The 23,620-nt window shown below is 43.8% G+C and overlaps 1 protein-coding gene across 1 annotated transcript in view; it reads right to left on the bottom strand.

Moving 5' to 3' along the window:
- Nucleotides 1-485: 485 nt before the first annotated feature.
- LOC307044565 (extracellular matrix organizing protein FRAS1-like) overlaps nucleotides 486-23,620 on the bottom strand; it is a gene marked incomplete at its 3' end in the record, with an annotated part of 110,332 nt that continues 87,197 nt past the window's right edge. The window contains exons 3-8 of the mRNA XM_079689875.1: nucleotides 9,140-9,247; nucleotides 6,483-6,575; nucleotides 5,348-5,507; nucleotides 2,260-2,393; nucleotides 1,513-1,596; nucleotides 486-572 (exon numbers count right to left, since the gene is read on the bottom strand). Coding sequence (XP_079546001.1) covers nucleotides 486-572; nucleotides 1,513-1,596; nucleotides 2,260-2,393; nucleotides 5,348-5,507; nucleotides 6,483-6,575; nucleotides 9,140-9,247 — 666 coding nt within the window. The remainder of the gene's footprint in view (nucleotides 573-1,512; nucleotides 1,597-2,259; nucleotides 2,394-5,347; nucleotides 5,508-6,482; nucleotides 6,576-9,139; nucleotides 9,248-23,620) is intronic.

Genomic DNA, 23,620 nt, shown 5'->3' with positions numbered 1-23,620 from the left:
TTATTGTGAATTAGCTCCTCATCTTCACCACAAACACACAGACCATTGAAAACCAATATTTACATCACGTTCACATTTACATAAATTCAGTATGTGTGTATTTTAAGTACTTGGTTTGACACCAGAGGTAAGTTGACACAATTCCTTCTCTTTAGAAAAATTACTTATTGAGATGTCCCTGACACTCCCTGACACCCCAAAGAAAAAACACACATCTGAAGTCATGAAGATGTGGTGTGTGTGTGTGTGTGTGTGTGTGTGTGTGTGTGTGTGTGTGTGTGTGTGTGTGTGTGTGTGTGTGTGTGTGTGTGTGTGTGTGTGTGTGTGTGTGTGTGTGTGTGTGTGTGTGTGTGTGTGTGTGTGTGTGTGTGTGTGTGTGTGTGTGTGTGTGTGTGTGTGTGTGTGTGTGTGTGTGTGTGTGTGTGTGTGTGTGTGTGTGTGTGTGTGTGTGTGTGTGTGTGTGTGTGTGTGTGTGTGTGTTTCTCTCATGAAGACATAAACACACATTCAACTGGATGGGACACCTGATCAAAGGAGAAACTTGGCAGGGTGGGAGGGTGTGTGTGTGTACCCTGTAAACACAGAAGAAGAAAGCAAGAGCATGCAGATGAAGGGATCCATGAGGAGAGGAAGAGAAGAAAGGAGAGGAGGAGGGGAAATGGGGAAGAGGAGAAAGAAGATGAAACAAAAGAAAGACAGAAAAGCAGGAGAGAAGGACGAAGAGGAGATGAGGGAAAAGGAAAGGGGGACTGAGAAGATGAGAAATAAAAGATGAGAAGAGAAGAAAGGAGAGGGGAAAGAGGAGATGAAATAAGATAGTAAGGAAAGGGTAAAAGATGTTCGGAGAAGAGAAGTTAAGAGGAGAGGAGATGAGAGGACTATGGAGGAGAGGGGAGGAGAAAACAGGACTGCTTTCATCTCAATATCAAAACACACACACACACACACACACACACACACACACACACACACACACACACACACACACACACACACACACACACACACACACACACACACACACACACACACACACACACACACACACACACACACACACACACACACACACACACACACACACACACACACATGCATATGTCAAAGTCAAAAATATTCTAATGGATTGTGCAAAGGAAAACAAACCAGGGTTTAAAATGTGCCGGGCCACATCAGTACAGATTTACGAGCTGTCATCAGCTGCCACTAACACACATAAAATCGAAAGATACACACTTGTTATGGACATATTAACACACACACACACACACACACACACACACACACACACACACACACACACACACACACACACACACACACACACACACACACACACACACACACACACACACACACACACACACACACACACACACACACACACACACACACACACACACACACACACACACACACACAATGGCTTTTCTGAAGGCTGAGTAACAGAGAGGATTTTCGCACAAAGCTACACAATAACACACACTAATGCAATGACTCAAAGGTGGTTACCTGGTGCTGTTTACCAGCAGACAGACAGGGATTGGACACACATTGAGGACAGCAGCGGCCTGGCTGGATCACCAGGTTCTCATGCTGAAGGCAGAGAAAAAGCAGTCAGACAAAAACAGGCCCTACAATAATGAATCCACTTTTAGTTTTATCACATACAGCACTATAAGCATTGGCATGTCTGTAAGGAAGCCTGGTAAATGCAATCCGACCAAGAGTTACGTAAGATAAGTTTCATCATGAGATATGTGTTTGACCCAGTTTAGCACATAGTCTGGAAACAGTCTGCTGGGCTGCTGAGAAATACATATTCCCACCACTCTTACAAAATATACCTTAACCTGTGTAGGGAGGAGTTAAAACAATTTTGTACACTAAAAAGTGATGTACACAGCAGAGACAGTATGGTAGTCAAAATCAATTACATTTTTTTCGGGGTCATGCTGATTTTCTTTGTTTAAATATTCAACTTTATTCAAATGAATAAAATGCGAGTGCACTGGAACAAAAACAAATCAAGAGGTGGTTTGTATTTTTAAATCATCATTTCGAGCAATCTAGCAACAAAGCAACCTACAGTATAGGGGATGCGGTGGAATATCTGAGCTTTATAGATGGCTTCTGTTCCTGTTCAATGGATAAATAAATGATGTCTTGGAAAACAAGTATTATCTTTTATTCTGTCTAAGAATTTCAGGGCAAAAAAAGAAAAATAAGAAATAAATTGGGTGTTATATTTCAACTCACCGGTTTGCAGGCCACTTGCTGACACTCTGCTACCGAACACCGGACTTCCCCGTTGCTGCAGACACATCTGGAGCAGAGGCTTGGCTTCCACTCTTCACCATCTCTGTATGCAGTGCCTTGCCAGGAGCAAGACTCTGAAACACACACACACAAATACACACACACACACACACACACATACACACACACACACACATACACACACACACACACACACACACACACACACACACACACACACACACACACACACACACACACACACACACACACACACACACACACACACACACACACACACACACACACACACACACACACACACACACACACACACACACACAAATAGACACAGAATGAGTAAACAGTGCAAATGGGTGTCAGGTAATGAGCTGTCTGTTGGAGCATTGTTTGCCCTGAAACGCACTGATTTACAGTGTGAGGGAAAAAAAGACGTCGCTAATTAGCTGCTAACTGTTTGGATGCATCATAGCAGCTCCGAGATGTCATTAGAGTCAATTTTTTAGCTTTCAGCTCAACACAAGGCTGACTGCATTCCTAAATAGTCTTAATTAAAAACTGAACTATTTAAGAGGTTAGTAAACTCAAATAATAAAGAATCATCAAACTTTTAAGATATGAGGAAAAGAACAACATAAAAAACCTAGAACAGTATTTATTTATTAGAGTATGCAGTGGTTGATTTGATGAGCATTGTTTGGAAAATCACTAAATGATCATCTCCAATAATGTGTGATGAGAAGTCACCATCTTTAACACATTTTCATTACATTAACATTTCATACTCATGTTATCTTTATTTCTAGTGGAATCATTTACATTTTCATTGCAGTGGTGTGCAGATGGATGCACCAAACAGTTTGGACTCTATCAAATAAACATGGTTTTATGAAGCAATAAGTGTAGGAAATAAAGGAAGAAAAATGTTGCCCAGTAATTGCAACAATTGATTTCCACAGACAAATTGCATTTATTTGTTTAAAGATAGAGTCAAAAACTCTGGAGTGGTTGGATTAAAAGGGTCAAGATTTGCTAAAAGGAGTAGCATCAGCAAAACCCATTTAAGGGTAGCTGAATGTGAACTGGGAGCAGAGCTCATCTTTATCGAAAGAGGAAGTGGGCTAACCCGAGGCAGAGTGCTGCTCTGTAGGACAGTCTGCTGCCTCACACTCACACTCAGGTTTCCTGTGAGAGTGTGTGAAGGCAGTCCACAGGCCAAGCCATTGAGTGTGTCACTATCTTTATGTATGTGCTTTTTTTTGTACTCGGTTATTGGGTTTGCAGAGTTGTTTATGCTTCGTACTATTTGCAAGGCTTTCTTCAACCGACAGCAGCAAGTGACAGTAGGAACTGCCACTGTAAATATGTGGTGCTATTCATCCTGTCGTGAAGCAGGGAATAATTGACAAATAGGATGGCTGAGAAGAGAAAATCTCCCAGCAACAACAAATCTGTCAAAAGTGGAAAATGGAATCCAATTTCATCTAGTCAGAGAAGTTTTGTAAAACTTCAAGTTTTTATTACATTTGCAGTATTTGCAGTGCACACATTTTTAAAGAGCCTGTATTGTGTTTTATGGGGTTCTCTTTCCTGTAGTGTGTTATATAGGTTGTTGTGCATGTGAATGGTCTGCAAAGATTAAAATCCCAAAGTTCCCTCCAGAGAGAGTATCTGTCCCACACAATACCCCCCTGCCTGAAACTCCAATGGAATCCTTTATTTACTTCCGTAACAGAGTGAAATCACTGTGTAACACTCGCAACAGTAGAGGCACGAAATACAAATATGAACCGGAAAATGAGCTGCCTTTAAGCTGTCAGACAGACAAATGCTGTTGGAACTGAAGACAACAAATAAGCAAACATGGCTGTTGCGAAGAGGATGTATTTTGTTGTTTGAAAATGGCTGCATAGTACATCCAAAACTCCAACAAGCACTTCAACGGACCACACAGTTTTTTAAAACCTTCTCTTAACTGCCGTAAAAGTTAAGACTGTAACCTTGATTGACTATCTGGAGTACATTTACAGTAAATATGTACATTTACATTTACATTATTAATCGCAAAAGGGCTTTATCATTCAAAATGTTCATGACTTTCTAAATACTTAATTTCATTGTTTTCTTCTGCTGTTTTAATTCATACTTTATAAAAAATACCTATGTATTGGTGTCCTCGAGGTTCCCAGAACCCTAAATTCCACCATGGCTGTTTTATAAGACAAACCTATTTAATTATTACCATGGGCCCTAATACAAAGTATCACAAAGTATCACAGAGTATCGGGGGTAGGGGCACTGTCAGTCGTTTTCAAGGAGTCAGGCACAGATTTACATTTGGGCTCTGTCTATTATCTTTTTATACAATATGGAAATTGACCAAACTGTTTTATTTCAGAGTGACTGTGGCTCATGACGTTAAATGTGTCCTCCACCATTAGGTGGATACTTGCTTATACGCTATGTAAGTGTGTACGATTGTTGATTGCCTTTGATTAAAAGGTGGCTTCGTATTAATGTGTTTGAATGGATGGATGCTGACTTGGATACGCTTTAAAGGGTTGCAAAGAGTTGAAAAGTGCTATGTGAATGCTATAATTACCATTAGCATAATTTTTGTTGGAGAAAAAGTTTAAAGAGGACTTATTATGCTAATTTCCAGGTTCATATTTGTATTGCGTGTCTCTACTGCGACATGTTTACATGCTTTAATGCTCACAAAGGTCTTTATTTTTCTCATACTGCCTGTGCTGCAGCACCCCTTTTCACCCTCTGTCTGAAACCAGAGCTCAGACTGCAGTTCTGTTGTGATTGGTCAACAGCTTAGAGATTTTAGCCTTTGCATACCATTTACATGGACAAAAACCTTTATAACAGACTACAGGTAAGGGAAAACCCAAAAGCGCATTATAGGGGCTCTTTAACTTTACGCTGATGATGATGTTTCCTGATGACATTCGGTAGTCCTTGTATTTGAAATCAGTTGGGCGGATGATATTCATGTGCAGACCATAACAAACAGTGGCTGTAAATCTTTATGTGCAAAAGAGCCTGACACCACCCTTACCTCCATTGCGGCCACACTTGGGGCAGCATTCTCCAGTTGGGGTGAATGGGCTCTGGTCCGAGGGACAGCTGAGAGGTGAGCAGGGGTGAGGGGTGCAGGACACACTACCTCTGGAGCAGACACACGCTGTACAGGGCGGGGGACTCCACTGGCTGTCATGCTGTGGGAAACACACAGAGATACACAGTGTCACACAGAAATACAACTTGAAGGGGGGAAAAGAGCGAAAGGAAGCAGAGACAGTGGGATGAGGAAAGCTGTTTTTCTCTTTGTGGACAAGACAACTTTGTTAGCCTAAGCCTGATTGACAAACAAGAGAACTGAGTCACTGAGTCTATGGGAAGAGAGAAGGAGCGTGGAGTAAAAGGATGAATGTAGATAAGGAGAAACACTGTGAGAGGACACTTCCTTCACTAATGTGTGTAAGAATGCCCTGTAACGATGTGTTTTGACTTTTGCTGCTACAGTACATACAGTATCTGTTCATTATTTCAATCAGTGTATACTACTAGTGCCTCTGGTCAGTGTGTGTTGTATAAAACCATGAGGTCTATTCTGTGAATGACAGATGTGAATTGATGGAATATATACTTACACAACCATCCCAGGGGAGTTAATTAGAGTACTTCAATGTTTTTCACTTTAAATTAGATATCAGAGGTGAGGATCTGACTTTACTCATTTTCTAAGGCGTCAGACTGTGCAGTAACACATTCTTCCGTCTGCATTAAATAAATCATAAGCATGAATTTTAATGGAGAATTGATTGAAATGATTTTTCCACACTGGAAAGAAGAGAACAGATGTCGGTGGTAAACAACAAGCAACATATTTGCTATGCTTTATGGGTCTTTTTATGGTTTTGGCATACAGCCAATATGCTTTTGTCTACATAAATATTGAAATCCATCGAAATATGCTAAATTCACAACTGCAGTTCAGGGTAATGATTTGGAGCCAGTTTTTATGTTCTCAAACTCATACTTTTAAATACTCTGATACACTCAAATATCAGAAATTGGCTAATGATAGAATAGAAACCTCAAATATTCAAGCCTTGCATAAAAACATGCATCAGCTTTTGACATTTTTGTAGAGAAGAGTCTTTTTTCTGCCCTGGGTAACTTTCACTTACTGCATAAATGACTCCTTCGTACTGGCAGGAGCCCTGGGACGAGGAGATGCACTCCGGACAGCACTGGTTGGCAGGGATCCTCAAACGCTCGCCCTTTAGAAAAGACATACACAATGAAAAACATAAAGACGGCAAAAATGACAAATACACACAAATTCAAACGGATGAAGGTCCCTTTAACTAGCCTGAATAGAAAACGCAATTACAGTCTCTCCATTTCCATGGAAACTAACCAACATGTGACACAAATAGCACAACAGAACAGAGAATAATAAAAATTTGAAGATTGGATCGGGCGTACACAGTGTGTATAATACATTTTCAGCGTGTGGAGTCGTTACAATACATATTACAATACTGATTCAACAGACATTTTCTTTATCCGTGCTGCCTTACCGCCCCGAATAGAATCCAAATGTGGAAACGAGCAAGCGGGAAATCAGCGGGGGGCCATGCGCAGAGCGGGTAAATAGTTTAGGTGCCGTTTATTTGTGAATAGAAATGATGTGGAATGGGAAAAGAAGGAGGGGAGGAAACAATTTGTATAAGGTGATAACCCACAAAGGAGCTTTAGAGAATGTAATGTGTCAGTCTAAAAAACTGAATGAACACAGAAGGGACAGCAAATCTGCAGCGTGAGACAAATGACATGTGAACACGCAGAAGAATGGCAACTAAATATATAAAAGTAGAACAAATAATAAAGTGCAGCCTATAACAGTTCTGAAAGACAGAGGGTTTACATTATTCTTTCAGCTCCCTAGATCACCTACATTCAGAAACAATTTGAAGAAAAACAAGACCATCCACTGTATTTTAACACCATCTGCAAAACTATCCATCATAAAAGCCACTTCGTGCCGATAAATGCAACAGGGATAATTTTGAAGCTCTTGTGCTCATTTGTAATTTCCTCTACTATTCGTTTAAGTCCCTCTTGCTTTTTTCTGTCTGCTTCCTCTAATTCAATTACCAAAATATGATCGTAGCACATGCATTTGACCCAATTTCAGATTGTACTAACACAAGTAAAGGGGGATAGATGCTTACAGAATCAGGACTAAAGTTACATGTTCCATGTTTATTTTTTAATTGAATTACATTTTCTGAATTTGTCTACATTAATTGTATTGCTGCTGGTGCCATTTCTGGTTTATATAAAAACAATACAATTGAAAGTGTTGTAGAACATATTAAGATGTGTGTGTGTGTGAGGTGAGAACAAACAAAAAAAGCAATGTAAGTTTGTAGATACACAGACAGATGATAAAAACCGTAATACTTTTTTATCCCAGTGTAGGTGAGAGAGAGTCACATTTTAAGAGCTTTTTAAATAGATGGATCACACAGCTGGGCGAGCATGATGACAATTTCGTAATTAACATTGCTAGCCAGCAGAGTGGAATACATTAGACATTGATTGTTGCCTTAGCTCAGGTTTGGGATTGGATTTTATGGTGTCACCGCAGGCTTTGACGTTTAAATCACATTCAAGAAGCACAGGGAGGAACAGCCGGATAGTCAAATTTAAGAAGAGCTTTGAAAATATGTCCCTGTAAATTCAAATGAGCCAGTAAAAAAGCTAGGCAGGAACAGTTTCCAAACAGTTGTCATCGTAGCAAATTACATTTGCTGACTTCACTGCACAATAGTAATTTCATTGATTCTTGTTGTAAGGGCAGCTCACAAAGACGAGTGATTACCAAGAGACCTTCACTGCAGGTGAAATAGAGAAAGGAAGATTACAAAGACGGGAATCACAATATTCAAGGCCATACTGTTTTTTTATTTAGTGTTTTATTCCGGTGCGGTCCTGTGGTTTAATTAAGTTATTTTACATTTTCTAGGAATATCTTTCCCAACTTCTAACAATGGGAGTGGTTCAGCATTTCTAACCGCACAAAATACACAGTGGTAGGTATGTTAACTTATTTCCATATGCTTTCACTCTTTTTTGTCCAATTCCCAAAAAATTAAATCAAATCAACCTTTGTACTACTTTTGCACGTTGTAAAACCAACAAAAAAGAACGAATCGAAAGCTTAAAAATAAGAGACTTACGCTGAAGCACAGACAGTGCTATAGGATTTTATGTTTTAGCAGGAAACCCTCTGTGTCCTGTGCTGACTTTTGCTAGCTTTTTTTTAGCCTATTGTGCTTACTCTTTTAGTGTTTTTTAACGTTTTGTGAAAGTGACCATCCGTCTTTTCTTAACTTAAATCTAAACTTTGTGAGCTGCTAAAATAACAGTTAAGCTAACACTTAAGTTTACACTAGCAATAACTAGCAATAACAGTTTTGTATTGCTATTTTTGATACATTAATACAAATAAAAATAATATTATTGCATTTCAACATAGAGGTTGAAGGGTAGAACCTTATGAACGTTAATGATGTGATAGATGTTATTATATCTAAGGAGACATTAGCCTATCTGACGTTTAGCTAAACCTGTCTAAGCAGACTGCTTAAATCACATATAAAACTACATTTTTACTTTATAGTAATCATACCATTACTAAATGTATTTTATATCCTTTGAGCTGACAAGACAAAAGTAGGTTTACCTCTTATTTTTCTGTTGAAGAATGTAGGCTCGAATAAACCACCCACTGTTAAAAAATGATATCCTGCTTCTTCTCCAATAAAAGTCTTACCCTCTGGATATCACACTCTGGGTTTGGACAGTAGGTGGGCCTGCAGATGGCCACATCGCTGTAGCAAGTACACTCCTGACACGACTGAGGCCTCCATGATGTGTTGTTCTGCGAAGACAAAACAAGAAAACCGACATGAAACATAACCAAGGGCAGGCTTGATTCATCACCGCAATAATCTCTCTCTTATGCTTCATTATCATATCCAATATGGTCCTTAGTGCCATGTACATTTTTGAATTCATTTATTTTAAGCTCCAACCACCGGAATTTGTTATGATAGTCAAGAAAACTCTCCTGGTGAATTCTATTCAAATTCCAACAACATTTACCCCTCCCTCATCAACCTTGAAGTTTAGCCTCAGTAGGGTGGTCCTTCAAATTGAAAGTCGGAAAGTCTAAGCTCCAACCCCCAGAAGGCATTCACCGTGGCTGCCACACCAGCAGCCAAGGTGCTGCAACTGAGGCTAAACTTCAAGGTTGATGAGGGAGGGGTACATGTTGTCAGATTGAGGAAATTCCCCAGGAGAGTTTTCTTGACTAATAGAATGAATTATGTTGGTTGGAGCTTAGACTTTCCGACTTTACATTTTAAGGACCACCCTAATATCCAAGCACACCTATATGTCATTTTAATGTTGACAACAGAGTCAAATGACAGTTAACATAAAGACCCCTGCGTGCATTTTAATATGATTGATGTTTTTTTTCTTACTTGCATATAATGTGAGTTAACAAGTTAAGTCTTAAGTAATTCAACATAAGTCTATTTTTTCCCCTTCAAAAACCTCTGATGATTTCTCTCCACTTGACAATGTAGAACAGACAAAAGTTTCATATTCAATTGAATCAAAACTGCTTCCACACATTGCATCAGTTTGTAGGTCCATGATAAAGGAATAAGGTTTTTCTGCTCTAGTTTACAAAATGTGACTACCACCAAAAAAATGTACACTTAAACTCTTATCATCCTCTTTACCTAAGGCTGTTAAGCGCTGATGGAATACAGCTGCAGGTGGAGTGAAACTGCTTCGGTGTTGAGTAAAACCCTTAAGCACCAACTACACAATGAAAAAGGGCAAAACAGGCAGAAAATCTCAAGATCACTTCGCTGCACCCTTGAATCTGCATGGTATTTGTCAATAACTCATAACACAGAGCTGAAAATGTCTTATGGCTAGCTTTAAGCCAAAACTAAATCAATATTTCATCCTGCATATGCTCAGATATATCATCGTACAGGTCATAAATCTGATTTAGCCAGATGATTAATTACCCACTCATGACAGCAATATCCACGTGCAGCTGTGCCTATGAGTGGACACATCGAAGCAGGGGGTATCTGTTAAATGCAGAGTATTTGCTCCATTTGAGATGGAAACCAAAGCAGACAACTTTAAGGACAGGAAACTTTGGCGTTAAATTAGCTAATAGTGCCGTGATTACCCAAGAGGCTTTAAAAGGGTAAACAAAACACCCGATGTTGTTGGATCTATGTATGTTTCCTGGCTGTGCATCTGGGTCCTAAACTTGCTAAAAATAATGATATAGGGAGGCTGTGGTGCAGTGGTCTAGTGTGTTGCTGTTGGGATCAGGGGAGCAAAGGTTCAAACCCCGCTGCAGTCAGCATGTCGTTGTGTCCAAGACACTTCACCCCAAATTGCTCCTGTGGGGATTGCCCACAGTATTGAGTCGCTTTGGATAGAAGCGTCTAACATGTAATGTAATGTACAGGGTTCATACACTTTTTCACCAATGACTTCTCAATGACCTTTACCTAATTTTCCATGAACAAAAACAATGACCACTGAAAATGGTTTATTTTAACATGGAACAGGAAAATCAGGTCTGCATATGAAACATGTTGTGCCAATCTAAAACAAATCAAATAGTCGGCTTACTAGCTTCTACACGCTTAAAGCAACTGTAGTCAGGGATGCAAACTCATCAGGTATGAAAAAGGTGACAAGGATCCGAGCCCCCGGCTCCCCCACCCCACGGAATATCGGCATTAAAATGAGGAATAACAGAGGATTTTAGCAGTCAGAACAACTAAAGCAGCAGTTTTAACAATAACAGAAACGCCAAAGAGTCACATCTAATAGAAATATATATATAAGCATTTATTTTAATTGTGTAGCAGTCATTTTATAATTTTGGCAGCACTGTTGAGTATTTTGAAAATGTATTTTCATGCCTCTGTGCAAGGCTGTCTTTTTATCTGTATAGCCACTGGTGTAAAGTAACTAAGTTCATAAACTCAACAAGTACTATATGTGGGTAAAATTTTGAGATACTTGTACTTTATTTAAGTATTTCAATGTTTTGCTACTTTGAACTTCTACTCCACTACAGTTCAGAGGTACATGGTGTACTTCTACTCCACTACATGTATCTAATACCTTTAGTTACTTACAGATGTGGATGAATGATGTGAAATATAATCAAGCGTTAAATCAGACTTTAGTTCCACCTGGAGTAAATCCACAAGCTACCCTGCAGTATACAAAGTCATTCAAACTAGCTGCACCTTTACCAGCTTTGAGAACACCTTAATCAATCATTATAAAACATATCATATCTATTATTCTGAAATGGACCAATCTCCACAATGAATACTTTTACTGTCGCTACTTTCACTATATTTTGATGATAATACTTTTCTACTTTTACTTGAGGAACATTTTGAATGCAGGACTTTTACTGTGATAGAGTATTCCTCTGGTTCTTCTACTTTTACTCAAGTACAAGATCTGAGTACATCTACTAAAGTACAAGATCTGAGTACTTCTACTTTTACTCTAGTACAATATCTGAGTACTTCTACTAAAGTACAATATCTGAGTACTTCTACTTTTACTCAAGTACAAGATCTGAGTACTTCTACTTTTACTAAGTACAAGATCTGAGTACATCTACTAAAGTACAAGATCTGAGTACTTCTACTTTTACTCTAGTACAATATCTATACTTATACCACCTCTGTTTATAGCCTATGAAAAAAACTATTAGAAAACGAAGGCTAAAGCTAACGTTAGCAGATAGTGACAATGTATGCTAGCTAGCTAGCTCAACGAGTCCTTAAATGATATTGCGACAAATGACACGCTCTGCTCTGAACACCTGAACAGCCCGTTCTCACAGCTGTTCACCAGCGGTGTAGTCTGTTCAACAGTGACTCCGCACAGTTAACGAACGTAGATAATGTAGCTGACCCTCATCCCGGAGCAGCAGAGTTCAACCGGCCGACAGGCAGGAAGACTCGAGCACACAGCTCGCGCTTCATATATTAAAAAATAACACCATGCGCGTCATGATGGCACATAACAGCTCGCGACCGCAGATTATTTCGACGATTAGATAAAATGTAAATTATATTTGACGCAACTTTAGTTACATTTCCATGACTTTTCCAAAACTTTGGGAAAAATATTGTGTTCGATAACTTTTCCAGGGCCTGGAATTTGCATTTTGAATTTCCATGACTTTTCCAGGTTTTCAATGACCGTACGAACCCTGAATATATATATACTGTAGCGATCTGCATTTATTGTTCAAGTGTTCTGTTAACTGTTTGTGTCAGGCTTCTGTGAGGAGAGCAGGTAGGGGCGGGGTTGGGGAGCAGAGGGTTTGGTGTGTGTGTGTCTGGGTGGGCGCGTGGAGGTGAGTGAGAGGTTGGCGCGAGAGGAGAGAGAGTGAGAAAGGACGGATGAGAGCCGTTGGTTGTTAATAAACCTGTTTAACTTGAGAACGCTTCACTCGTCATTCCGACACGTCCGGGTGGACGTTACATTGGTGTCAGAAGTAAAAAAAAAAAAAAAAACAGAGTTTTATCCGCTAATCGCCGGTAGCCGCAGCTAGCACTGACTCGGCTAACGTTAGCTCTGCTTCATCGGCCGGTAAATAATGGAAGCACAGATGAACCGGACCGGAGCTCGTCCGAAAGTCAAGGAGGAGATGGATGGCTTATGGCGTGACTCAGAAGACAATTTATGGCGTGAATTAAATGCTGCTGCCGGTTTCGACTCGGCCGGCGGGAAGCGGCACGTCGGCGCAGGGACCTCCCCCGGGAGTGGCGCGGCGCCGGTTGTAAACAATGATGGCGGCGCCCGGCTCCAAGTTAAAACACCGAAATACAACGGTAAAGCCGACTGGGAAGCCTTCCATGCCCAATTTGAACTGTTATCACGGGCTGTGGGCTGGTCTGAGGACAATAAGGCGCTCCAGCTGGCCCTGTGTATTACAGATGAAGCTTTATCCTGTTTGCTACTGCTCAGCCCGGCTGAAAGAACTGACTATGGGGCCTTGGTTGGGGCTCTGAAGCGGCGGTTTGGACAATGCAGCCAGCCTGGGGTGCTGCGTTCGGAGCTGTCAAGCAGACAGAGACAGCCGGGTGAGCCGCTCCGCATATTGGCTAATGACATTGAAACCCTGGCGAGAAGGGCATACAGCCACATGTCCCCTGAGGTGCAGAGCGAGCTGGCTAGGGACCAGTTTATCCGGGCCATAACCCCCAGGGAGCTGCGCGTCCAGACACAACTGGCACATCCCCGCTCTCTGCAGGAAGCACTGGAGCTGGCGTTGGAGAGAGAGGTTGTAGGAGGGGCGGCAGAGAGCACGCACACGGGAGGCGGCCCGGTTGTGAGAACGGTGAGACAGGAGGAGCCAGGACAAGAGAAACCAGCATGGGCGGCTGAGTTGACTGAGCTAATCCGTGCTATGGCACTGCAATCGCCGCAGGGCAGCAACCGTCCTCGTCGGGGTCCTCTGGTGTGTTGGGGGTGCGGCCAGGTCGGCCATATTAGCACAAGGTGCCCCATGAATGCTGATATTCAGGGAAACGCCCCCGGGTCTGTGTAAATGGGACGTCACAGACCCCCGCCGTTGGGTCCCATCCTGCCTGGTCTCCAGTGGACAGAGCCCAGCTGCACGGAGGGGGGAGCGGGGCTCCGCTTCCCCCAGAAGCAAACGACATCGCAGAGTCTGTGAGGGTGGTGGGCTGGACTCACGCGGGGGATTTCTGCCATGTCCCCGTCACCCTGGCAGGGGCCCCATGGACGGCCCTTGTTGACACCGGCTCCACAGCGACACTGATGAGACCGGACGTGGTCCCAGCGGGGACACGGTTGACACCCACTCTGGTGAAACTGCGAACAGTAACCGGTGAGCTAGCCCCTATGCTTGGGAGAGGGGTGGTGGTTATACAGGTGGGGGGGCTGTCAGTGTCTGTTAAGGTGTGGGTTGCGGCAGTACAGGACTCCTGCATATTAGGACTTGACTTTCTGCGGGTTGCACGCTGTGTGCTAGACCTGGGGAGGAACACGCTGGCCTTTCCAGGGGGTCCCACAGTTGAAATGGTGCACCCCACACTTGCCACGACACCACACCCACCTACATCAAGAGTGACTGAAACACTTCCCCCACCCCAAACCCCCCCCCCTGCAGCCATGCCCCCTGTCATCAATGCTAACCCCAGCCCCAACCCCACACCCCGTACTCCAGTTGATGTACGGCCCCCGGCCCCGGAACAACAACCTGCAGCTCTAAAGGGGGACAGACGGGCGGCAGTGAAGGAGGTGTGGAAACGCAGCTGTGATGACTTAAAACCCGAGCAGCGGGAGGAACTGTGGCAAGTGCTGTGGGAGTTTAAGGACATTTTTGCTCTGACAGAAGAGGAAGTGGGCCTGACACACCTGGTGCAGCACGATATCGACACGGGCGACGCACGGCCCGTCAAGACACGCCCCCGCCGCCTTCCCCTGGCCCATCAGACAGCAGCAGACAGCGCTATTGATGAGATGCTGTCAGCTGGCATTATTGAGCCCTCTGACAGCCCCTGGGCCTCGGGGGTTGTGATGGTCAATAAGAAGAAGAGTTCAAAGATGAGGTTTTGTGTGGACTACAGACCGCTGAACAGTGTGACCAAGAAAGACTCATACCCGCTGCCCCGCATAGATGAGTGTTTGGACTTGGTGTCTGGCTCATCCTGGTTCTCCTCTTTAGACCTGCGCAGCGGGTATTGGCAAGTTCCCCTCAGCCCAGAAGCCAGACCAAAGACAGCTTTTTGCACTGGGAGGGGGCTGTGGCAGTTTCGAGTCCTCTCCTTCGGCCTGTGCAACGCTCCGGCCACGTTTGAGCGGCTGATGGAAAGGGTGCTCGCTGACGTTCCCCGACAGGAGTGCCTGGTCTACCTGGACGATATCCTGGTCCATGGTAGCTCCTTCCAGGCGGCTTTAGGAGCCCTGCGGCGGGTTCTACAGAGGATAGCAGCAGCGGGGTTGAAGCTCCACCCCGACAAGTGCTGTTTCTTGAGGAGAGAGTTGGAGTTCCTGGGGCACCGAGTCGGAGGAGAGGGCATCAGCACGCTGGAGGAGAAGGTGCGGGCAGTAAAGGACTGGCCAGCCCCCATCAATCTGCGGGAGCTGAAGAGCTTCATTGGGTTAGCGTCGTACTACAGGCGGTTCGTGCGTGGCTTCTCTTGCATAGCTGCACCCCTGTTACGCCTGCAACAGAAAGACTGTGATTTTGCTTGGACTCCAGAGTGTGAGCTGGCCTTCAGCTCTTTAAAGAAGGCCTTGACGGAGTCTCCCATCCTCACTCCCCCAGACCTCAGCCTACCGTTCGTCCTGGATACGGACGCCAGTGACGTCGGGATGGGGGCGGTGTTGAGCCAGGTGGGGCCTGGGGGGGAAAAAGTGGTGGCGTATTTCAGCAAAACCTTCAACAAAGCTGAACGGCGCTATTGTGTGACACGCAGAGAGTTGCTGGCAATTGTGAGAGCAATCAGCCATTTCAGGTACTACCTGTGTGGCCTGTCCTTCACAGTGAGGACTGACCACGCAGCCCTCCAGTGGCTGATGTCCTTCAAGGAGCCCGAGGGACAGATTGCACGCTGGCTAGAAGGACTGGCGCCGTACGTCTTCACAGTGGAGCACAGGGCGGGGGTTCGCCATACCAACGCTGACGCCCTGTCCCGGCGCCCCTGTGCTCCCAGCGGCTGTCGGTACTGTGAAAAGAGAGAGGACCAAGAAAAGGAGCTCTGTGCAGAGGAGGAGCGAGACCACAGGCATAAACCAGCCGAGCCGGTCTGCAGAGGCGCACGGATCATCGACTCACCCGAATGGAGAGCGCGGCAGGAAGAGGATGCTGACCTACAGCCAGTGCTGAGGTGGGTGGAGTCAGGACAAAAGCCACTGTGGAATGAAGTTGCTGGGTGCTCGCTTGCCACCAAAGGACTGGTTGCAAAGTTTGAGGCTCTCCGGATGAAGGATGGAGTGCTGCAGAGAGCCTGGAAAGAGCCTGCAACGGGGGAGGAGAGGTGGCAGGTGGTGGTCCCCAGGGCGCTGAGGGAAGAAGTGCTTAAGGCCTCCCATGGAACTACTGGGGCAGGACACTTTGGGGTCTCCAAAACCTTGCGTCGACTCCGCCAAAGCTGTTACTGGGGCCAGCTCAGGAGAGATGTTGAGGACTTCTGCCGCCGCTGCGACCTTTGTACGGCGTACAAAGGTCCCACTGATCAGTCACGTGCCCAGCTTCAGCAGCTAGCGGTGGGGGCCCCGATGGAGAGGGTGGCGGTGGACATAATGGGCCCATTCCCGTGCACAGAGAAGGGGAACCGTTACGTCCTGGCCGCCATGGACTATTTTACAAAATGGCCAGAGGCGTATGCTATACCAGACCAGGAGGCGGTGACCGTTGCAGGTGCCCTGGTGGAGGGCATGTTTGCCAGATTTGGAGCGGCCGAGGTCATTCACAGCGACCAAGGAAGAAACTTTGAGTCGAGGGTGTTCGCCGCTATGTGTGACCGGCTGGGCATGCAAAAGACGCGGACTACTCCTCTGCACCCGCAGAGTGACGGACTGGTCGAACGGTTCAATAGGACTCTGGGAAAACAACTCGCTATCCTCACCGCGGAGCATCAGCGTGATTGGGACATGCACCTCCCTCTTGTTCTTTGGGCCTACAGATCGGCTGTGCAGGAGTCCACCTCATGCACACCGGCCCTGCTCATGCTGGGGCGAGAGCTGCGGACACCAGCAGAAATGGCTTTTGGCCGACCCCCCGACACACCAGCGGTTCCTCCGGGACCGGAATATGCCAGGAGGCTCCAGGATAGAATGGAGTCAGCACATGCCTTTGCCCGCGATCAGCTGCAGAAGGCGGGCATGAGACAGAAAAGAAACTATGACACGAGGGCTAGAGGGGGGGACTTCAAGGCCGGGGACCTGGTGTGGGTGTATAGTCCAAGAAGAAAGAAGGGCCGGTGCCCTAAGTTGGACTGTCACTGGGTGGGCCCTTGTGAGGTGCTGGAAAAGCTGGGAGAGGTGGTCTATAGGGTCCAGCTGCCGCCTAGAGGGAGACGGGTGGCCCTCCACAGGGACCGGCTGGCCCCATACAGAGGCGATGCACATCCGCGGCCTAGACCCCCAGCATCGTCTAGGAGAAACCAGACAGTCACTTCCCCCGATTCACTGACTGTGTCCCCTGCTGACCCCCCACATTCACCCCCACCCCCAAACTCACCCCCTGTTCCGGGACAGGATGTTCCAAGCCGGCAAGCGCAGCCGCCTGTGTTCACTCCAAGGCGGCCTCAGAGACCAAGAAGAGCCCCGGGCCACCTCAGAGACTTTTTATGCATTCCCTCGGGGCGAGGGACTTAGTAAGGGGGGGGCAATGTAGCGATCTGCATTTATTGTTCAAGTGTTCTGTTAACTGTTTGTGTCAGGCTTCTGTGAGGAGAGCAGGTAGGGGCGGGGTTGGGGAGCAGAGGGTTTGGTGTGTGTGTGTCTGGGTGGGCGCGTGGAGGTGAGTGAGAGGTTGGCGCGAGAGGAGAGAGAGTGAGAAAGGACGGATGAGAGCCGTTGGTTCTTAATAAACCTGTTTAACTTGAGAACGCTTCACTCGTCATTCCGACACGTCCGGGTGGACGTTACAATACATATATATATGGCCCCAATAATAATTGCAATTTGGCCAACAATCATCTTTAAAGCCACAATGTAGAGTATGTAGAGCTTTTTTGCAATGACAAAAAGTGGTAATATAAAATACTAAATATTACTGGAATATTAAAGTGACACCACTGGATGCTACTTGTACGAATATTCACAGAAACTTATGATTGTGTTTTGGGTCGCGACCCACCAGTTCAGAACCAGTGCTCTAGATTCTAGAAGACCTAAGAGCGTGCCATGTATCTACCGAAACCATTTGTAGCCACTCAAGAGGTGTTACCAAAAAGGTGACCTGTCTGATGTCTTATATTATCCTTTAATGCTGCTGTAAACTTTGAAATATACTAAATCATTCTTTAGAATTTCTCTTAAGAGTGCTAATCTTAATTTCCAAAGGGAACTTGTCATTTAGTTAAGGTATGAGATAAAGTCAAGCTGAAAGAAGGCAGTGAAATGTACAGTAGGAGTAGCTATAGGTCATGTTGAAAGACACCGACAGAAATTACAACATCAAAGAATGAAAATGCAATTATGAAAAGCAGCCAGCTGTGGGGAAAGCCACTCCTGGAGAGAGGGTCTAAGTTTACATTTTCCCTGTAAGGGGATTTTTGTAGCTCTTTATGTGTTTAAATTGTTTTAAATGCACCTCTGTGGGAGTACATCCCTGCACCGCTGTAGCCTGATGTGTAATGAGGTGTATGGCCCTATGTAAGGGCAAATGTGTCATAGGCAACCTCTTGAAATATTCATGTTTCAGCTCAGGGGAGGATATGCGCCCTTTAGAAATAATGAGAATGTGGGTGTCAACCGGTCGCTGCAGTTTTTTAGGTTCCAAGTTTCAGAAGAGTCTATCAGTTATTCTTACAGCAAACTTAAGGAAATCCAGGAGGGCCCCTTGAAGAATTCAGGTGAAAAGGAGGGCATTTTTATGTAGCATGAACCAATGCCGGAACTGCCTTTAAACTCTGAGACCCTGCATAATATGGACGCAAGTTGGCCTTTGATCAAACCAAACAACATCTGATGGGGAATGAAGGTCAACAAAGTGCAACAAGTCGCAGGATAATTACATGGTGCATTTAAGTGTAAAATCAAACTTAATTTAAAGGTGAATGCAAAAATAATCAAATGCAGGACACAGATCTAGATACTGATTCAAATGTCTTCACTCTGTCTTTTTGTCATTTCAGTAAGAAAAGGTACACAGAGGAAGCTAAAACAAGATTCACTGTGCCAGGCACTTACAGTTGCACTATTACAGGAAGGGGAACGGACGGTCTCAGGTAATGCGTTCTGACTGCAGGGCTATCCAGGATAGAGAGGGATCAGTTTGTCACAATGAATATACCCTTTCACTCTCTGTATGTATTTCAAAAATTGCCAGCCCAAGGTTACATGCCCCGGGCCATTTCCGAACTTTACGTACAAATGTATCTTCCATATAGTAACCATGAAAGGGCCAGCGTGACATCCACACCATAAACATTTCAGCCTAGATCCACTGAACAAACCAATCTCACTACAAGTCAGCAAAGCTCTCCAAAGTGGTAGCAATCTTTTCTTTATCAGATAGCTTTCTATCAGATTGCCCCTGTGAGGGCAAAGAAGTTCAAAGAAAACTAAATAAATGGAAAATCCTTCTGTCTGGACCAGAACAGTAGAACTGCAGGCTTCCCAGCAATTATTTATTTTGGGAAAAGTGGTTGAGTTTAGCAAAATTAAATACAAGTGAAAGCAGAAACGTTCAGTTTAGAAATCTCTAAAGTTTAAGCTAAAGAAAAAGCTTTTTAAATACTGGGCATAAAAAGTGTTTTAAATGTACTGCGGATTACAGCAAAAACCAAAGCTCCAGCACTCAAATCCTTTTACAACAGAAAAAATCCTATTTTTTACAGATTAAAAAACTAATCGCAAAAAAATGTATCTCCTGAAAGTTTGACACCGAACAGGTGCGCACTGCTTGTGTCCCTAATCCGTTTTACTTTATGTTTGAATTTCCATATTGACTACCATCGTATTTGACCAGTGATCAGAAGGTTTTCAAGAGATTTCAAACTGAAAATACAAATACATTTTGTCTTAAACGCAACTGTTTGATATTTGTGAAAGTGTCTGTGCTGAGTACATATATGTACAAAACAGTATGTACTCTTTGTGTTACAGTAGGTTGGTTGGTGTGTTAGACAATATTAATAACTGGTATTTGTTATTTGTAACAGCAGAATGGATTGCTTGGATTTAAACTGGGTTAACAGGTCACCGGGGTTACAAATAAATCTATGTGCATACAGCTCTCAGGAATACATTTCTTGTTATGGTCTCTCTAATTACCATTCATGTTGCTAATGCTGTGTCTAACATGACGTACTTCTGAACTTACATTTTCTGTTTTTGGTGCATAAGTCCGTCCCAGTGCAAAGTGGAAAGTACAAAGTGGCGATGCACTCAAAAAGTTGCGTATGGATCGCTGGACACTTCCCACACTCAACACCCGCCATCTTGGCTACGTAATTAATTACACAACAATGTGCTACTGCGTTTGCCCCGGTAAACACGACTATACAAATAATAAGCTGAACATGTGGGTCATTTACTTTTTAAGTAACTTTCAACAATACTGGTGTCTAAAATAAGCTACATTTGATTTTTAGGGTTAATTGAGTAGTCTGTAATGATTTGAAACCGTTAACGATCGTTGCTAACTAGCGCAGCTAACAGTGGCTATCATCATCATTTCTGCTGAGGGCCTAGTAGCTGTGTACGACACAATGCACACGTCTTCAAAGTGCAGGACATACACTGTACTAAGGGAAGTATCCAAACTCAGACACAGCATTATTTACAAATAACATTTTGTAAGATTCTAATTTTGTAAGATTAGCACAGGAGCTAACAGTGCAGGTGACTTGAGCTTTGACTGGACTGAGCGTCACGGCTCAGAGGGCAAGGCCATTTCAGCCGAGGTCTCAGGAGGTTGCACCCAATTCCAATTCCAAGTACGGTTTGTCTCCTGAATAGACCTGGAGCAGAATAGGTTTCACCCCAGGTTGTGAACAGGGACCTCTTAAAGTCGCTCGGGCAGGGGACCAAACATTGAATTGCTAATTCCCGCCCTTCCAAACTGCTCTTCTGACAAGCCCCAGCCCAGGGGAGCTGTATAGTAGCCGACAGCCGCTGGAGCAGTACTGCCAATCCGGCCCCCCCCATTCCCCCAATGAGTTGTGCCCACTGCAACACCTGAGATTTGTTGATTAAACGTCCAAGGACTTGAGGGCTTATTGTATTCCCCTCCCCTGGTGAAAGATACAGTATATGCCTCAGATATAATTAAGGACCGAACCAGCTCAGCCAACGCGGCTGCACGTCTCTGCTTTCATAAAGGAAAACATAGATCCATAACTTTCACAGCGAGTACATTCTAGTATAAGTTGTAATAGAGGCCTGGGATAAATTGTAGTTTTGCACTTAGTATGTACCCAACACAAACTGGATTATGTTGATTGGAAAAGTAATTTTTATAGTTTTAGACAATAAAAACCCTTTTTCTAGATTCCTTTTCCATTTACATGACATGAAAGTGCTGCTACAATAAAATCCTTTATTAATTGTTGTAGCTCTACTAAAATCGACTACATTTTTAGGATGTTGTTTATGACTTTCTCTCATTACACTATGCTCACTTGAAAGCAAGCAGTGAAAAGTGTGTTCCTGAATAAAAAATCAAGCAGGATGAAGCTGAAAATATCTGTATCCTCAAGTTAGTTCTCCCTGGATAAAACAGGGAGGGGAGGACTATGTTGCCCCTACACTGGTTTAAGTAGAAGATTCAATTAAAATCCAATCAAGAACAAAAGCAAGAGTCAGACAATAACCGGGCCCGTAGTTGAGGAGCTGCCAGCTACACTAGTCAGACTCCACCATGCAAGAAACAGGAATGGTAAGGAAGGCAGCCTGCCAGGCTAACAAAATGTAATTGGAAACTAAAACTATTACCGAGGCAAATTCAATCTGGCGATGTGATGGCTTACAGCGACCAAACAGCTCAGCAGCCGACTGAGAAGCTGCAGAAAAACACTTAAGCTGGAAACCTGGTTCTGTCAACACGGCTTTATATTTCCAGCTGATCAACCTGATCATACTGGGGCCCTTTAATTTGTCTACTGTGTACAACATTTTACTGTGTCAGGTTTCAAGAATGCAATATGTGGTAATAGCAAAGCAGAGTGAGTAGATCCCAAATCAATATCATTATGTGCTGACAGCAAAGAAATTAACAATATTTTCTTTGACATTACCTTATTTTTCTGTTAACAAAAAGTCTGTTTCATGTTTTAAATCTTATTTTCTATTGAAGGAGTGTTGCATAGATTTTATCTATATGTCTTACTGATAATTTAGGGAATAATTGATGAAAAGATGCTGACCTAATTAACTTTAGCTTCAATAATATTTACACTGTAACGTGGAAGTGTGCAGCCTGACACATTCTTCGGATACAAGGGCTGCTTTTTTCATGCCTAAAATGGCATTAAAGCAACAAAAGGGTGCCCTTGTTTTACTTATACATGGATCCAAACCAACAGACTGAGTTTAGCATTAAAGTTCATTCTTGACCAAAATTGAATTTGTTTTTGGTAAACCTCCGATTTCAAAGTGCTTAAACAGAAAAACAGTTTTGATTCCCTTATGTAGAAGTCAATGGAATGGGGTTTCGGTTAGATCAAATAAGAAATAAAGTATGTGGTTGGCAGATGCTCAAATGATTTATAGATTGTAATCGTCAGTTAATACCACTTGGTAATTGTTCACTTATAACATTCTCTGCATTATTTAGCTTATTGAATTATAAATGTTTCTGACATGTATATAGTTTACTTCATCTGCATTACTTGCACAATAGGCGCGTTCACACCAAGTACTTTTCCCACAAAGGTTGCTGAGAACTACGATTTAGTTGCGTTCACACCAAAAAGTCCCAGAAACTAAATTAGTTCTAGAGAACCTTTTTTACTCCCTTTTCAGTCCCTGCTAGAGAGCAGGGACTTTCGTGGGAGAAAAAGGTTCCTATGTCTGATTGGCTGGGCGGAATGCAAACCACGCCCCGTCAAACTCCCCCAAACTTTTGTGAAGCCGCCATTTTATTATCCTCGCATTGCATTATTAACATTAGCCCAGCGCAGAGACGCAGAGAGACTAACTTATGACAACACAAAATAAAACATGCGAGTGGTGGAGATGAGGGGGTGTCGGCGTTCTGGCCGTTTACTCGGAAGGCTTCATGGATTTTGGGCGGCAGTATATGCCGTGAAGTTGTTTGCGGCCTGCCAGTAAACCCAAAGCAGAAGAAGAAGAAGTGACGTCAGCGTCTTCATTTGCCTAATCCACCCCCAGGAACTAATTTCCCGTGTGAACGCGATCTGTACTTAGTTCATGAGAACTAAAGACTTCTCAGGAACCTTTGAGGGAAAAGTACTTGGTGTGAACGCGCCTAATGGTCTTGCAACGTAACCTGCGCTATTTGTATTCT

Source organism: Notothenia rossii, assembly GCF_949606895.1.
Source record: "Notothenia rossii genome assembly, chromosome: 6".
NCBI lineage: Eukaryota > Metazoa > Chordata > Actinopteri > Perciformes > Nototheniidae > Notothenia > Notothenia rossii.
Note: the sequence above shows the minus strand (reverse complement) of the source record. Positions and strands in the feature narration are given on the sequence as shown.